The following is a 19,570-nucleotide window of genomic DNA, read 5'->3' on the forward strand; positions in this document are numbered from 1 at the left end:
AAAAGCGTATAAACTGTTCGATATCATATTCCAAATATCTAAGCGACATCTTGCGAAACAAAAAAACCGCAAAGGTAAAAAATTAGGCAGAAGAAAAAAAAATAATAATCAGAAGAAAACCAATAGGTCTTTCAACGGAAAAGTGGAAAGACCTAATAATTTGTCGATATCTTATAAGGTTAATGAAAATGGGTGAAAATAAGCCAAAATCAAAATTTAGAATATCATCTTGACCTTTGACCTTGACCTAATTTTTATTTTTGGACCAAGGATCTCAATTTAAAAGACCCTAGGTCTTTATCACTTATGGTTTTCCAGTTTAAAAATACATTTCAAAATTTCAAATACAAAAGGGGAAATAACTCTCATATGGAATCTCGAAACGGCTTCGGTCAAAATAGAACAGAACATCCTGAGGATATAACGAGCAATTTGGAATAATAAATTTGTCGGCTTCTTATACGGTTGCAAAGCCTTAGAGATAACAAGAAAAACAGTGTTTGGGGAGATAAGTCTTATATGGGAAAGTATTTGGTTAAGCAGAGTTGGTTTCAAAAGCATATAAACTGTTCGAAATCACATTCCAAATTTCTAAGCAACATCTTGCGAAACAAAAAAAATTAAAAAAAATTAGGCGGAAGAAAAAAAAATAATAATCAGAAGAAATCCAATAGGTCTTTCCACGGAAAGGTGGAAAGACCTTAAAAGACACTGCATGATCTTCACATTTTGATGTCCCAAACTATGCATGTCAAATACCAGTAATAATATTCCAAAGTTCTTTTTGAGGGTATAAGAATAAATATTTCTTCGAAGCAAGGTATTTTGAAAATCGACTAGTGTTGTTCATGTTGTTACAAAACTACAAAAACCAGTCTAGCTGAACGTTATGAGCTCAGTTATAAATAATTGAAAGAAGGAGTGATTCTACATTATTGACTGTTTTATATAAAGACATGATGCTTTGCGTGCACCTACTGTTAAGGTAGCACAATACAAAGATTTTTCATCCCCAATCAGACATCTTTAAACTGATGTAATTCATTTCATCCTTCTTTAAATTTTATAAATGAGGTACCAAAAGAAAGAAGAAGGATTAATCTTTCAAATTGGGATAATTTCATTATGACATAATTATTACATAATTAATTGTCATGTAATTAGTTGCCATTCTGTGATGTCCATACTTGAATGAATTTAGCTTCTTTGTTCTTCATAGCATTCTAAAAAAAATTATAGATTCTTGCACAACACAGTTTGACCTCCAAAACTGTGTCTCAGATTTTTCCGATTGTATTTCATTCTCTCATAAATCTTTAATGAAGTTTGCAACATCAATTCATTAGAGACCACTAAATTCAATTGGGTATAAAATTTGTTCTATTGATGTTTTTGGAAATCTGAGACATAGTTTTGGAGGTCAAGCTGTGTTGTACAAAAATTTATAAAATATTTTGGGATGCTATGAAGAATAAAGACGTTAAATTCATTAAGTGTGGACATCACAATATAGCGACTAATTACATAATAATTAATTATGTAATAATTATGCCATAATGAAATTATCACAATTTGAAAGATTAATCTTTCTTCTTTCTTTTGGTACCTCGTTTATAAAATATAAAGAAGGATGAAATGTATAACATCAGTTTAAAGTTGTCTGATTGGGAGTGAAAAAATCTTTGTATTGTGCTACCTTAAGTGTGGGTTATTTTCCCAATATTTTGGCCTTAAAACTTTTAAGATGTGCTTTGTTGTTGTTTCATAGCCTGTTCTCGGACAGTAGAATAGTACAGTCATAGCAACCAACAAAAAAATAGAAAAGATGAATGTATGATGCAATGCGAAAAAGTAACGATAAATGTTTGATTTAAAACTATATTTATATTAGCTTAACAATATGGTGTGCACTCTCGTGACGTTTCTTATGAACATGTTGTATTTAAGTCGTTTAAAAACAGTATCTGGATTTAATGTTGAACTTTTTGTTTTAATTTGATAATACGGAACTGAGAAATCTATTACTTTTTGTTTCACAAAAGGTTTGTAGATATAACAACAAGAAGCGATATTTAATCGTATAATTGGTACATGAGTTATTATGAAAATAAAGCTATTATTGCGTCGTCTGTTTTGTTTTAAGGTCGACGGCATTACAGTTGTAACAATTTATAGTCGAGGTAACTATTTCAGAAGGATAGGCAAAACTAACATTCATACAGTGTCATAACTATTTATATTTTCCATTTGTGATTTCTTATAGGGATTTACATATACATTTAGTTAACCTACGAACACTCATTAATGCGGTTGAAAACTTTAGGATACACAATTGCAAGGCTAACTTCATTGCAAGGTTAACTTTTTATGGTAATGGGTGTCAATGAGATCTATCAAATATATCAAATATGTGACGTTCATTTTCACTGAACTAGTACACATATTGTGTAGGTACCAGCTAAAGAACTAGTACACATTTTGTGAAGGTACCAGCTAAAGCCCTCCTAAGGTTTAGGAATGTTCTCGCTGTGTTAAAGACCCTTATAGGTTGTTCTCAGCTGGTTTCTGTTCTGTGGTCGGGCTTTTATCTCTTTGACACATTCTCCATTTCCATTTTTTATATCGAATTCATCAGATGAGAAGTCGAGCATACTAGCATATTGTCTCACAAAAAGTATTTAGATATTATAACAATAAGCGATTATTATTTACAATTTTGTGATGAATAATGTAAAACAGCAAACATCATTTAAATTACGTTTAGTTCAGGTGGCCGGCACAATATATTTACAAATCAATGTCGAGGTGACCATATCATACTGATAAGCACACACTTACTACAAGTAAAGGATTATTGTTCATATATAGCTCTATTTGTCATTGTTTCAACTTTAAACTATTCAAAAATGTTGCTATCTACCTCCTTGGTGTTGTTTGTCGTCTCATCTAGTCGGTTGGCTGTTTGGTGTTTCAATATCAACGCTGAATTATCCAATTCTCCTTTTGATATACCCGAGGCTGTTTCGAAAATATTGGAGGACAATCAATTCTTTAAATCGCAGTTAAAAGTTATGTCAGACGAAATGGAGCAATATAAATCAAGGATTACCACTCTAGAAAATGAACTGTCATTTACTAATCGTGAACTCATATTAACGAAGCAGAATGCAAAAGATACCAATAAACGAGTACAAGTGTTAGAACGCGAACTTCTGTTAACTAAGGAATTGTTTAAGTTTGATAAAGACGATTCAATGAACCATGCGCATTCTGGTAGAATACAAACCACTGAGCAAGATAGAAGTGATAACGATTACGAAAAAGAATCAATGTACCCAGAATTCAAATTGCCTGACAATAGTGATACTTCAAAGGATAGCAAGCGGCTTTTGGGTAAGTTCTTGTATTGAATTTCGTGTAATACTTGTTGTACCTTATGTTTTAAAAGGTGAAACATTTTACGTAAACTCAAGAATATTTAGTTTGGTCATGGTTTACACTACACCAAGGCGTCGTTAGAATATTTATTATCTTTTTGCATAAAATGTAAAAAAAAATTATCATTTTCATTATTTTATCAAAACCTGTCCGCCAGACTCCTTTATTATAACTTTTCACGTTATAAACGATGTTATTGGTTTTAAACGAATAAAATAATGTGTGTAACCAAACGTATGACGTTTTTGTTAATCAAATATCGTTGAAATGATTTAAATTATGTATATTTTCTGCAGAATTATGTTTTTTTTTCAGTTGGAGATAACTTTCCTCCGGTTGTTGCATTTTCTTCTACTATGGACAGCCACAAAGAAAACTTAGGTGCCGGGCAAACGGTTTTGTTTGAACGCGTAATAACTAATGTTGGAGGTGGCCTTGACCCAAACACCAGTATTTTTAAAGCTCCAATTACTGGTTTATATCATTTTGACGCCATAGTAATGAGTCACCATGGAGAGGACATGGAAACCGAAATAGTTAAGAATGGAAATGGGCTCGTCAGACTTTATTCCGGCAATGGTGACACTTGGGGTGTTGGCATGCAGGCTATAGTAGTCCAGATGAATGCAGGAGATGATGTTTGGGTAAGAGTTTATAACAATCCAGGCATTAATAATGGGAATGTTCGTGTGTATGGATTTCTTTGGTCCTCTTTTTCTGGATTCTTACTCCAATAAATGAGCCATCAAAAGTATAACTGAGTTGTGTAGTGTTTGAAGTATATAAAACTGTGTGGATAATTTGTTGCGGAAAACTCTTGCATTCATACAGTGTCAAACTATTTATATTTTGCATTTGAGATTTCTTATAGTGTTTTAGATATACATTTAGATAACTGAGGATATCTTTTGTGTTAGAACACTGAAGTGTCTTCACCTAATTGTATAGAACAAATTTGTACAACAGTTTCACTAACTTTAAAAAAGAAGATGTGGTATGATTGCCAATGAGTGAGACAACTGTTCACAAGAGACCAAAATGACACAATAGGTTACAGCACGACCTTTAACAATGAGCAAAGCCCATACCGCATAGTCAGCTATAAAAGGCCCCGATATGACAATGTAAAACAATTCAAACGAAAAAACTAAAAACCTTATTTAAATAAAAAAATGAATTTATATGAAAATAATTTTATCCAATTCTGATTAATTCGGTTGAAAACTGTGGAATACAATATTACAAAGTTTACCTTTTATGGCAATGGGTGTCAATGAAAACTATCAAATACAAAATGATTTAAACAACTATTGGACTAGGTCACCATAAATCTTTCAACATAAGTTACCAAAAGAGTTCTAAAAGACAAATACAATTTTTACAGAGAAACATTCAAATGTTGCATAACGTTTTGCGGTTTAGTGTGATGTTCATTTTCTCTGAACTAGTTCACATTTTGTGTAGGGGCCAGATTAAGCTCGCCTGAGTTTCGGGGATTTCTTGCTGTGTTGAAGACCTTAATTGATTGTCTTTTGCTGTACTATATCCTTTGGTTGGGCTGTTGTCTCTTTGAAAAATTCCGCATTTTCATCGATAAACCTTATTATCAATTTCCAAAGGCGAAACCACTAGCATATTGTCCCTCAAAAGGTATGCTAATAACAATACGTGATTTTTATTTATAGTTTTGTGATGAATAATGTAAAACAGCAAACATCATTTCAATTACGTTTAGATCAGGTGGTTGGCACAATATAGTTACAATTCAATATCGAGGTGACTATTTCATACAGATAAGCACACACTTACAACAAATTTGAAAAGATAAAGGACTGTATGTTCATATATAGCTCTATTTGTCGTTGTTTCAACTTGAAATTATCAAAAAATGTTGCTACATTTTTCTTGTTGTTTGTTGTCTCATTAAGTCGGTCGGTTGTTTGGTGTTTCAATATCAACGCTGAATTATCCAATTCTCCTTTTGATATATCTGAGGCTGTTTCAAAAATATTGGAGGACAATCAACTCTTCAAATCGAAGTTGAAAGTCATGGCAGACGAAATGGAACATTATAAATCGAGGGTAAAAGTACTAGAAAGTGATCTTGCATTTACTAATCGTGATCTCATATTAACGAAGCAGAAAGCAAAAGATACCAATAATCGAGTTCAAGTGTTAGAACGCGAACTTCAGTTAACAAAGGAAATGTCTAAAACAAGTGCTGAAATTCCAACGTTTGATATAGACGATTTCCCTTTCTGGTAGAATACATATAAATATGAAAAAATGGAAGTGACAATTGAAACGAAAAAGATTCGGTTTACCCAGAATTTAAATGGTCTAACAATACTTATAAATCGATGGATGTTAAAAGAATATTAGGTAAGTCCATGTAATAAATTTCGTATTATAATATATTATTTTGGTATAAATTGAAAAGAAAATTTGAAAGGGATATAAGTTCAGAATGTGCATAAAGATAGATTGTTTGGTCAATTTATACTAATACTAATGAAAAACTAGACGTTATACTATTACATTCATGAAGACCTCATCAGAAACATGTGTTGAACTATTCAGCATATGTGATAACATAAAAAACAATAGTTTAGCAAATAACATTTAAAAATCGAATTATTTTAGAATACCAAGTTTTTTTTATTTGAAACATTAAGGTCCTATTTTGTGCAACCACATTTATCAGGATTTGCGAACACAAAATGAGAATGATATGAAATTGTACTTAGTTTAAGACTTCAATTCTGTAAAACACACCATACTCGTAGCAAAATTTCCCACAAATCAATAAAAAAAATATTTCTATGATTTTATTTCAGTTAATGGCAGTTTACCGCCGGTTGTTGCATTTTCTTCTACAATGGACAGTCACAAAGAAAACTTACGGATTGGACAAACTGTTTTGTTTGAGCACGTTATAACAAATTTTGGAGGTGGACTCAACCCTTCAACAAGTTTTCAGAGCACCAAATGCTGGTGTTTATCATTTTGATATCATCATAATGAGTCATTCTGGAGAAGACATGCAAGCAGAAATAGTAAAAAATGGAAATGGGCTCGTCAGACTGTATTCCGGAAAAGGAGACACTTGGGGTGTTGGTATGCAGGCGTTAATAGTCCAAATGAATGCAGGAGATGATGTTTGGGTCAGAGTTTTTAACACTCCCATCAATATTAGAAATGTTCGTGTTTTCGGATTTCTTTTTCTCCGTTATCAGGATTCTTACTCCAATAAATAAGCTATAATGCAAAGCTTTGATTTCTACCCCATTTTTGATAATTTTATTTATTATGTCTGTTTGTTTTGCTCACACATTGTTGTTAAAATAATGGATTTATATGCGACTGTCATGAAAGTGAAAGGTTTAGCTAGCTATAAAATCAGGTTTAAAAAGTAAAATCACATAAATACTGAACTCAGAGGAAAATCAATTCGAAAAGTCCATAATCACATGGCAAAATCAAATAACAAAACGCATAAAAAACGAATGGACAAGAACTGTCATATTCCTGACTTGGTACAGACATTTTCAAATGTAGAAAATGGTGGATTGAACCTGGTTTTATAGCTAGCTAAACCTTTTACTTGTATGACAGTTGCATCAAATTTTATTATATTGTTACCGATGCATGAACAAAACAAACAGACACAATAGGTAAAAATGTCAAAATGTTTAAACCAGCACTTTCTACAAAAGAAAATGCCTGTGTCTAGTCAAAAATATGACAGTTGTTTTCCGTTCGCTTGATGTGATTTTTCAGCTTTTGATATTGTCATTTGATTTTGGAATGCGGTATTTTGCTATTTTAATTTTTATTTGTAAACCTGATTACAGTTTCAAGCAACTATATGTACACGATTTATTTGTTTTAAAGTTTGTATTTAGCAGATACATTTTTTACTCAGGTGAATCAATCAATCAGTGATTCTCTTATAAGAAATTTAAAGGTCCGAGTGAATAAACTATACAGAGAACAGTAGCTTTTGTATTTGTTCAATGGGACAAAAGAACTGCCAAAGTTTAAATGGACAGGTCGCTCTCAAGTGAATCCGTGGAAAAGTATCATTGGGTTCGCAATAATATTCTTGTAATTGTAATAAAATACATCAAATGACATAGTGACAAACCTGATCTTGAACAGTATCAAAATGTATCGAAATTTACCCGTCACGTCACTTTTGAGGCGTTGATCCAGTCGTGTGAAAGACAGTTCGTGGTTCAGTTGTGCTGATTGTGTATGCTGTCCTATTTTGTTTTACGTGTTCGTTTTTATTCTGTGGTTAGCCTGTCGAAATGTACTATTGTATTGTTTATTTGTGTATCTATCTGTCCTGTATCTATTTGTACTTTATCCAAGTTATGTAATGGTGTCATTTCATTGTTATATTTAACATTGCCATAAAAGTGCGAGGTTTTGCCAGCTACAAAACTAAGTTCAACCCACCATATTTTTTTATAAAATGTCCTGTACCAAGTCATTAAAATGTCAGTTGTTATCTAAAAGTTCGTTTCTATGTGTGTTGCATTGTCGTTTGTTTTTGTTAACTTCAGTTTGTCTGTTGTTTTGTTGTTTTCCTCTTATAGTTGATATGTTTCCCTGGGTTTTAGTTTGTAAACCGGATTTGTTTTCTTTCAATCGATTCGTGACTTTTCAACAGCGGTATACTACTGTTGCCTTTATTTACAGTAGTATTTGAAGTATATGATCCTGTGTGTATAATGTTTTGGTGAAAAAACAGTTGCAAAGACTATCTTTATTTGCAATTTGTGATTTCTTATTGGGTTCTACTTATACATTTACATGACTTGGGATATTTGTTTTTTATGGGGGTTATTAGAACACAACAAAAACCTTTTCAGAATAGAATAGAACACATTTTACACCATATTTCACAAACTTCCAATTAATGTTATCAAATTCACGATTAACAACTCTTTAATAGAACATTGCAAAGTTAACTTTTTATGGTAATTGACGATGATATGCACCAAACACCGAGGGGCAATAATTTGAACAACTAGGTCACCATGAATCATTCAACAATGAGTAAACCTATTAACTACTAGAGGCTTTATATGCTTTGTTGGATGACGATTCCACCGATAAAACCCACTGCTTGATGTAAACAGTTTGATGTACCAAACTACGCATATCAAATGAAATTGTTAATGATTAAAATTGTATTTTGGTGAAAATATGAAAACTAAAGTTAATCTTAAAGATCATATAGAAAATCAAGTACTGTTTTTACTAATTTACTACATCAAGTCCAACCGAACATATATATTATGTACTGTTCCATATCAAGACATTTTGCATTTCATGCACCTTCTGATTAGTATTTGTTATTTAAACATTCTGGCCTTAACATTTAAAAAGATATTTTTTATGGCCGTTATAAGACAATAAAACGAGTACAATGATAGCAGAAAAACAATAATGGGAAAGAAAAATGTATGATGTGTTGCGAGAACATAAAGATGACTTTATATTTTACCACTATATTTAGCTGAACAAGAGTGTGTACCCTCTCGTGCCATTAATAGTACGCATCATGTACTTTTAAGTCGTTCAAAAACAGTAAAAAGATTACAAGTTTTTCAGATTTTTTTTAATTGATTATTTGGAACAGAGAACTCTATTACTTATTATCTCATAATAGGTATGCAATCTAACAACTAGACGCGATATTTAATCTTATAATTGATACATAAGTTATTTTTTAAATAAAACTATGATTGCACTGACTATTTTGTTTAAGGTTGCCGGCACTGAGTACTTACAATTTATAATCGATGTCACACTTTCCAACGGATAGACAAATCTTTACTACACACCTTAGATATAAGGAATTGTCTGAAAATAGCAGATTATTTTTCATTGCTTAGACTTTAAATTATAACAAAAATATAAGATGCTGTATCCATAATTGTTGGGGAGAAAAAATGCATTAATACAGTGTCATAACTATTTACATTTTTCATTTGTTATTTGTTATACTGTTTAACAAATACATTTAAATAACTAGGGATATCTTTTGTCTTAGAGAACTAAAATCTCTGTTTCGATTTTGATAGTACAAATGTGAACAACAGGTTTAACTAACTTATAATTTTATTTAACACTGATTCGTGTGGTTGAAAACTGTGGGATACAATATTGAATGACAATGAGATCTATCAAATACAAAAAAAAATAATGATTTTAAGGGGGTAGACCTTGGTTCAGGGAGATAACTCTTTAAATCAGTTAAGCGTTTGTACAAGTCAAGTTCATCAGTGTATTTTAAGCATTTACCTGAAACAGATGGAAAATAATCCAAAATAAAGAGTGCATTTCGTTCTAACCAAAATTTTGTAAACGTTGTTTGGCGTTTGATGTTGTTTTCTAAACGCTACAAAAGTAGAAACAAATACATTGTTTAATCAGTGTTTACTGACCCTGTTTGAACTTCAATAATGCATGCACATTTTGTTGGTAAACAAACTTTTTTACAAACGTAGAAACAAATACATCGTTTAATCAGATTGAAGTTAGAAACAAATGTAGCGTTTGTTTTAACAAACGATGAATGACAAGCTGTAGACACATTTTTAGCAAGTGGATAGTTTGTCAAAGTTTATGTTACCTTCGCGAACGTATGTTATAAACAAATGATCAAAACATGTGCGCGCTTAGCCGCTTGTATCGTTTGTGTTAGACATTAATGCACTCATAGTTTTGGAGTTCAGTGAGACGTCCATTTTCACTGAAGCAGTAAACATGTGTGTAGGGGCGGCCAGCTTAACCCCGCCTAAAGTTGTGGGATTTTCTCGATGTGTTGAAGACCCAAATTGGTTGACTTTGGCTGTTTTCTGTTTCTCTGGTTGAGCTGTTGTCTCTTTGACACATTCTCCATTTCTATTTTTTTTTTTTTTTTTTTTAATAATTTCATAAGATGAGAAAGCGAAATCACTAGCATACTGTCTAACAAAAAGTATTTAGAAATGATGTCAACAACCGACTTTTATTTACAATTTTGTGATGTATAATGTTAAACAACAAACATCATTTCAGTTGTGTTTAGTTCAGGTTGCGGCACAATATAGTAACAATTCAATGTCATACAGATAAGCACATACTGATTACAAACTTTAAGAGATAAAGGACTGTGTATTTCTATATAGCTCTATTTGTCATTGTTTCAACTTTAAACTATTCAAAAATGTTGCTAGCTACATGTGTCTTGTTGTTTGTCGTCTCATTAAGTCGGTCGACTGTTTGGTGTTTTAATATCAACGCTGAATTATTCAATTCTGCTTATGATATATCTGAGGCTATTTCCAAAATATTGGAGGACAATCAGCTCTTCAAATCGCAGTTGAAAGTCATGGCAGACGAAATGGAGCATTAAAAATCGAGAGTAAAAGTACTAGAAAGTGATCTTGCATCTACTAATCGTGAGCTTATATCTACGAAGCAGAATGCAAAACATACCAATAATCGAGTAAAAGTGTTAGAACGCGAACTTCTGTTAACAAAGGAAATTTCTAAAACAAGTGCTGAAATACAAAAAATTGATTCAGTAAGTCATTCCCATTCTGGTAGAATACAAATCAGTGAGCAAAATAGAAGTGATAATGGATACGCAAAAGATTCGGTTTTCCAAGAATCCAATTTGCCTGACAATAGTGATACTTCCAAGGATATCAAGCGACTTTTAGGTATGTTCTGGTATTAAAATTCGTGTAATACATGTAGCCTCTTATTTTTTAAAGGGAGAAAAATGTTTGGTATACACAGGAATATCTAGTTTGGTCACAGTTTACACTACATTACAAAAGCGTTGTTAGAATATGTATTATCCTTTTGCATATAATTGCAAATGAAAAATTACCATTTCCATTACTTTATCAAAACCTGTCCGCTAGGCTACTTTTGTGTTCGTAGATAGTAGATGTTTTTGTGTTCTGTTAAATTGTTCCTTTTAAAATTGTTAAACGATGATGACTGATGTACCCATATTTTGACTATTATATTTATTGTGTCTGTTTATTTAACGCATCAATGTAAAAATATCGGAAATTGATGAGACTGTCATTAAAGTGAGAGGGTTAGCACTATAGAACCAGGTTTAATCCACCATTTTCTACATTTGAAAATGCCTGTACCAAGTCAGGAATATGACAGTTTTTGTCCATTCGTTTTTGATGCGTTTTGTTATTTGATTTTGCCATGTGATTATGGACTTTCCCAATTGATCTTCCTCTAAGTTCAGTATTTTTGTGATTTTACTTTTTATTATATACCTTTTCAAGTTGTTGTTATTATTTGTGTTGTGTCACAAGTATTATTTTACTTATATGACATCAAAGAATTAGTAATAAAAATTCAGTACAATCATTTTAGGAAGTATTATCTATAATGAAGTCTGGCACAGTGTTAATATCTTTTTAATCAAAGTGACAATGAGTGTTTATTTTAATAAAAAGAATTTCCATACCACACAACACATGTGTTTACCTAACGGCTTGAATTTGTAATTTGCGTATGAAAATTTTTCCACAACTGATACAGAATTATTCTTTTTCAGTTGGAGATAACTTTCCTCCAGTCGTTGCATTTTCCTCTACTATGGACAGCCACAAAGAAAACTTAGGGATTGGACAAACCGTTTTGTTTGAGCATGTTATAACTAATATTGGAAATGGCCTTGACCCAAACACCAGTATTTTTAAAGCTCCAATTACTGGTGTTTATCATTTTGACGTCATCATAATGAGTCATTTTGGAGAAGACATGGAAACCGAAATAGTTAAGAACGGAAATGGGCTCGTCAGACTTTATTCCGGTAATGGTGACACATGGGGTGTAGGCATGCAGGCGATAGTAATCCAGATGAATGCAGGAGATGATGTTTGGGTTAGAGTTTATAACAATCCAGGCGTAAATGATGGAAACATTCGTGTTTTTGGTGGTTTTTGGTCCTCTTTCTCTGGCTTTTTGCTTCAATAAATTAGTTCTTATACACAGCTTTATTTACTATTTGTTTAATATTTTTGCATATAAAATATAGAATTCTTAAATATGTTGGTTTCGAGCCTTACTGAAAAAGAAATTTAAACGTCGAAATGTTCATCTGTTGAAATAAAATTGATACCGTTATTGCTTTAAACGTATACTAGTATATTTATATAACTTGTTTTCTTCCATTGAAGGGATTCTCTCTCTCTCTCTCTCTCTCTCTCTCTCTCTCTCTCTCTCTCTCTCTCTCTCTCTCTCTCTCTCTCTCGCATTTATCACAGCCTTTGAAGTATATGCACCTGTGTGCATGCGCATTACCTGTGAACATTAATTTTTGGCGTAATGGTTGTCTTTCTGATACTGTTAAACATCTCACCTCTTATTTTATTGATTTTGAATTGACATTGTATCATAAGATCAAACTTCTTCGTTCATTGTTCACTTGTTTGTGTTAATGTGTATTTTGATTGAGTAAAGCCATTACAATTGAAATTTCATAGTGTGTCTTTTTATGTTGTGATGTTACACTAGATATTGTTTCAAATAAGGATAAATGTACTATTAAAACGCTTGCATTTGTCCCAAGTCAGGAACCTAAAGTTCAGTGGTTGTCGTTCTTTGATTTGGATCATAATTGTTTCACGTTTATCGTATATATATATAAGTACGTCTCAGCCAGTGACAACTCTACAACAGATTTATCCATCGGATCACCAACAGTGATGGTGATACATGGCTGTGTACATTATGTATATGCAACTCGTCTAAACATCAACCCAACAATGTTAGATCTGTAAATTTGCTTTCGCAAATTTTTTGTTCTTCCCTCGACGGGATTCGAACCCATGCTACTGAGATATCGTCTGCACTCTAGCCGTCCTGCTATATATAAATCGTCTGCACTCTAGCCGTCCTGCTATATATAAATATAATATATATATATATATATATATATATATATATATATATATATATATATATATATATATATATATATATATATATATATATATATATATATATATATATATATATATATATATATATATATATATATATATATATATATAATGTTTAAATATACTTTTTCACCTTTTTGGTCTTTTGGAAAATGTTGTTTGTGCTGTATTTAGACCCTTCTAAAACGAAATTTGTTTAACATGCACACGTATAAAACTTGCAGTTTTTATCCAACGCAATCATAGGTTTGAACGTAGTTTTCAATTTAGACTTGTTTATATATATATATGTGTATAGATTAGACCGTTAGTTTTCCTGTTTGAATGGTTTTACACCAGTCATGTTTTAGGCCCTTTATAGCTTGCTGTTCAGAGTGAAACAAGGCTCCGTGTTGAAGACGGTACTTTGACCTATTATTGTTTACTTTTACAAAATGTGACTTGGATGGAGGGTTCACTTGTCTCATTGGCAAACATACATCATCTTCTTATAAATATTGTTTAAAGGGGAGACAACTTGCTTTCCTACAGTGCCATGACTACTTATAACTTATTAATCAAGTCTTTTCCGACATATTTCTATGTGTTCTTATGTTGTGTTGTTGCTTCACTTTCCCATGTTAGCTGAGGTTTAGTGTAGTGCACTCACAAACGTGTTTAACCCCGGCACATACTATAGGTGACTTTCTCGAGGAATTAGTTTGTTTTTGTGTTTTTGGAAAGTTTGCTATAGCTTGCTATAGCTACTTTCCATAGGCGTCGGCCTTAACTTCTGACGAGACAGACTATCGCAATGTTCTGCTCCATGATAATGTAGTACTAGTGTTCGAATTCGGATTCTTGGATATTTTGAGTTGCTAATTTTTTGAAAAGATTACAGCTTGAAAAAAAAGGAATAAATGTTCACCGACAATTCAGATGAGTTAACATCATTTTGAAAATAAATATCACAAACACTACTTTGCGGATCGGCCATTGGCTGAAGAGAAAATCAAAAGAAATCTACGCGAGACAGCGTTTCATTCATGAATATTTCATGAATGAACATTTTCCCGCACTATTTTTTACTATGTACGATATTTACAACTGTTTATTATTGAATAAGTAAAAGCCCGAGTGTATCGAAAGATTCCGGTATGCGAGAACAAGTAGATATTTGACCAAGTTGTCAGATAATTGACAAGTGATAATGGTTTGATTTATTTTAACAATACACAGGTGATAGAATATAAAATAATCGATAACTATATGGCTTGTGTCTCACGCCAAGGACGAGTAAAGGTAAATACCGGCTTTAATAGAAAAGTGCATTGTTTTTGTCAAACTGACATTGATCTGAAAATTTGATGCCAAAAATCATTTGAAAACTTTATTGCGTTATTTAAATATCTAACTGTTTCACATTCTAATGTGGATATAAGGACCTTCACTCGTTCAGCATGCTCAAGTGGATCAAACTGACAACAGAAAAACATTGTCTTAATGACAATTATCATAGCATCAGGTATAATTTAAAAACAACCGAGTCATCATCTACTTCTTATAATATTATAGTTCAGTGTATCAAGACCGAGGTCAAGCTAAAGACAAGTGCTGTAGAAATTATTAAATGATCTAATGACATTTGTCCATGTACTAGCACAATGACTTTCTTAGTGCTTAACAATGCAGTGGCGGATCCAGAACTTTTTATCCTCACACTTTATTCCTGGGGCAGTATGATTCTTTAAGATTGACCTATAATTAACAATGTGTCGTCCTAACACAGAGGCAATGATTACTAGTATATCAAATAAATGGCTTAACACAAAAATCTCAAATGTCATTGCTTCAATGGTAATTACACAGCAGCAACTAAAATGTGTTACAGGGTTATAAGCACCTCAGATCAACATTGTATGAATCTAGTGTATATAAACGTTTTATTCCTGAGGTCATACTACTATTTTTATGCCCCCACTATATTGAGTTTTATCCTTGTTTTTTTTCTGTAAGTATGTACGTCCCTTACTTGTACATATGGCCATGCATCCCAAAATTGATTTCTGTTCTCTTACTTTAGTTTGCATGAACCAAATTTTATGAAACTTATACGCAATTCTTATATTAAACACAAAACACAAGTCAAGTTTGAATTTTGTTGGCGTCACTTTTACCATTCTAGATGTAAAGGGGTGAAATTTTCAGTATACCCTATCAAGTATATTTGGTTTAGTTTGAAAAATCAAAACTGTGATTAAATACATATTTGAAATAATACACGTCTATAGGTTGCATTTCTGTAAATATTGACAATGCAATTTCCCATAGGAACTCCTTTTACGGCTTAAACTGTACCACTTTTACTATGAAGTTTTGAAAAAAATCTTATCCTAGAATTGAAAGTTCATATGTACCACAATTTTTTTCAAAGGTCAAAATATAGGGCTGTGCGGCATATTTTCAACGTTTATATGCCCTGAACTTCTCAGAGTTTAAACTTACACTAATTTTCTTAACTACCCCTACCTCGAATGAAAGGTTACCACAGATTTCAATGTAAACAATATGCACGTGTTTATTTACTGGTAACATTCCCAAGTTCTGTCTCTGCGATATGGAACACAGAGAGCATAACTGGGAACCAGTATGTAAACAAAATCAATTTTCTATGAATATTCAATTACTCCCCAAAAGAGGCGTGTTTTGAGAAACAGCTGTATTTACAAAGTGCAACCTATAACCTATTTGAAATAATGCACATATACAGTTGCAAACTTTCCAGAGGTGCTATCCAGCACTTTGATTTTTATATCCAGTGGCAAATAGTTCATAAAAGTTCGGTACAATCAGTGGAATTTAATAGATCTCGAACGATGATTATCAACGTTCGATTGATGTCATTGACTATTGCGGTATTTTTATTTAAATATAAAAGTTAGATACTTGTTTCAAAGTACACATAATGTGTTTCTAGAATAATGACCCAAGGTTGCAAAGACATTTGCATAAAGCATTTCTGAGCATCAAAAAGCATAATGTGACAATCACGTCTTGGTTTGGCAAGTTACAACCTTAGTTGGCAGTTGTTTATACATATGCATCAGCTTTTATATTGAGGAGAAGGATTAATCGATTTACAAATGTATCCTTGACTTATTTGTAGCACTAAGCCCTATATTCTTAAATCTGACTAATCAATATAAGACAAACAGCTGTATAATTTGGGACAATTTCAATGATAACAGGGAACAGTGGGCATATCACAGATCAATGTCATTTGGTTACGGTAAATTCAAATCAAAAGAAGATACGAGTTTACAATTCTTTGTTGTAGTTGTGACTCATTTTAACTTCTGCAAGACAAGTATAACAGCATGTACTGTATGCATTTTTTTATCCAGTTTTCTTTTTTTCTACTTTGTGTGAAATTTCTATTAATATGTTGATTAATGGTTTGCTCTATCCAAAGAAAATATTATAAATATGCTGGACAACAAATTGGTCAAGTTCGGTAGATTGAAATTTCAATAAGCAATTGTTATAATACCTTATCGCTACTTTGACAACTGCGGAACTTGACCTTAGAATTTGAGACACTCAGACAGAATTAAAGAAATACATATCGCAAATTTCGGTAGAATTACGATTAGATATATAAAAAAAAAATGTCCTGTCAATGCAAACAATAAGGGCTACCCCTTTTGTCTTCAAATTGACAAATAAAGACGATCTAAAACTATGATTTCAGTTTGTCATTTTTCAAAATTTCATTTCTCTGTGATGAATACACTCATCATATATATTTGGATTGAAATTTTGTACCCAAAACACGGATTTCGTCTGTAAAAAACTCACCAGTGAAGCGCTAAAGGTAAAAAGGCCAAATATACGCAACTAGAGAGCGTTAAGGACCCAAAAATTCCAAAAAAGTTTGGTCAACACTAGTGAATTCATCCTTACAAGTAATAGACTCTTAATCAGAATGAGAGAAATATATCTCGTCATGTTCCATGGAATGACGTTTAGATATATGGACAATTTACAGTCAATCAATATTCTACATTTTCATATATCGTAGATGACTTGATACTATGGACTTCCTTCTTTTAACTTGGATTTTTCTTAAACTTTACACCGATGGACGAATTCAAACTGGAATCTCTATGTATCATTGCAGTTTATCCTTTGTGAACATTCCAATACTCAGGGTTAACATCCCCTCAGTTTCATCGAATGATTTTTCCCTATCTGTATTGAAACGTTGTCACATAATACGGAACGGACTTTATCATCAGGTATATGAAATTTAAAATAAATTAAAGGCAACAGTAGTATTCCGGTGTTCATAAGTCATAAATCGATTGCGAGAAAATAAATCCAGGTTACAAACTAAAACAGAGGGAAACACATCAATTATAAGAGGAAAACAAGGGAACAACAGGAACACGTAATATTCCTGACTTGGGACAGGACATATTAAGAAAAAATAGTGGGTTAGACATGGTTTAATGGCTAGTCAAACCTCCCTATTTATGACAATGTTATAAAGATATCGCTAAAATGGCAACACAACGCAATAGAAATACTAAATAAACACACACAAAAACATTCATCACAGAGAAACACACAAACAAATCATATAATAGTCGACACAACATGCAAACCGCATAACAACAACAAATATAGTTCACCGACAGACACCACAGGATATCACAAACAGTGACTTGCTTACGTGACTAACATGCAATCTCGAACTTTATACAATTTTTTTCACAATACTTGTCCAAACAATTGTCATGACAATGATGTTACGGAGTGGCAATTTTATAATGATTTGGACTACAAACGATAAGATATAACAGGTTATCCAACCGAACCATAACAGCTACATCAAAAATAAAACATGAATGTTGGATGCATAAAATACCGAGATACATCGTATAGCAATGCTAAATCACACTCCATATAGCAGTAATATTCGGGAATATGGCAAAGTTGCTGTTAAAAGGCAATTTTATAATTAGTTGTACAACACAATAAGACGTTTGTAACACATTCAAGTTATTCAACCGAAACCATATCAGAAACATAAAAAAAATGTGCAAAACCATCCCACCAGTGTCATGTCTTCGAAGCTTTTTTTAATATGACAAGGCGCTGTGAGTTACTTATAATTGCTTAATCATTGCAATAACAAACATAATCTTGTGAAATATATCCTTTTTTAAGTTGTTTGCTGGTTGATGAAAATCTACTTCATTACAGCAAATATAATTTACAAATAAATCATTGTCACGAAGATTGCAAAAAATATTAAAAATAACAGAGGGAATTGATAACCTGGATTAAGGACAAGCACCGTGAAGTAATTAAAGCAATTCCGGATTTTTCAGATTCCAATAACTGGTAAATGATTGATATAAAGCCTTTCCTTAGAATCTTTTCCTTTGTGATGGATTAGTTATTGTATATTATGACATTTCGGTCACGACAAAGCTTAACAACGTCATAGAAAAAATAATAACAAATAATACAAGATATTGCTTACAAAATGAATGGTATATATGTGAAACTTGATGTCACATTTATGAGATAATCATAATTATTATTATAAACCAACTGTTTACAAAACTTTCAATTTCTGAAATACTCAGGCTTTTCTACCTCAGACATAGATTGCCTTAGCTGTATTTGGCAAAACTTTTAGGATTTTTTTTGTCCGTAATGCTCTTCAACTTCGTTCCGTATTTGGCCTTTTAAACTTTTTTTTATACGAGTCTTTTATAGACGAAAAGCGCGGCTGACGCAAATACAAAATTTCAATCCTGGTATCTATGATGAGTTTATTTACATAAAATAACATAACATTACAACTTTTATGTTTTCAATTTGTTTGTTTAGCAAGTAAATCTTATATCTATAGACTAAGTTCTACCGTTGACGTCTGGAAATTATACACGAACAAGCTGTATTACATGACGAAAAACGTACATAACAATGCAATTCAGTTGCGGTAGTTAATTAAAGTGAATGAATCTAAGAAGAGTTTATTTTGGCCTCCTTATTAAGAACTTTGACGGTAATGAAGCCTTGAAACGTTAATTTTACGTTTATTAATTTCTTGTTTTCCAGCTGTCGTGGCAACTTTTCATTTCAAACTGTCACAT

At 32.1% G+C, this 19,570-nt stretch overlaps 1 protein-coding gene across 1 annotated transcript; it reads left to right on the forward strand.

Annotated features, from left to right (window-relative positions):
• The first annotated feature begins 2,849 nt into the window (after window positions 1-2,849).
• LOC143056391 (uncharacterized) lies at window positions 2,850-4,195 on the forward strand. The gene is made up of 2 exons (XM_076229483.1): window positions 2,850-3,393; window positions 3,754-4,195. The coding sequence occupies exons 1-2, from the start codon at window positions 2,907-2,909 to the stop codon at window positions 4,173-4,175; spliced, it is 909 nt and encodes a 302-aa protein (XP_076085598.1). The 5' UTR covers window positions 2,850-2,906; the 3' UTR covers window positions 4,176-4,195.
• The last annotated feature ends 15,375 nt before the right edge of the window (window positions 4,196-19,570 follow it).

This window comes from Mytilus galloprovincialis, chromosome 13 (assembly GCF_965363235.1).
Source record: "Mytilus galloprovincialis chromosome 13, xbMytGall1.hap1.1, whole genome shotgun sequence".
NCBI lineage: Eukaryota > Metazoa > Mollusca > Bivalvia > Mytilida > Mytilidae > Mytilus > Mytilus galloprovincialis.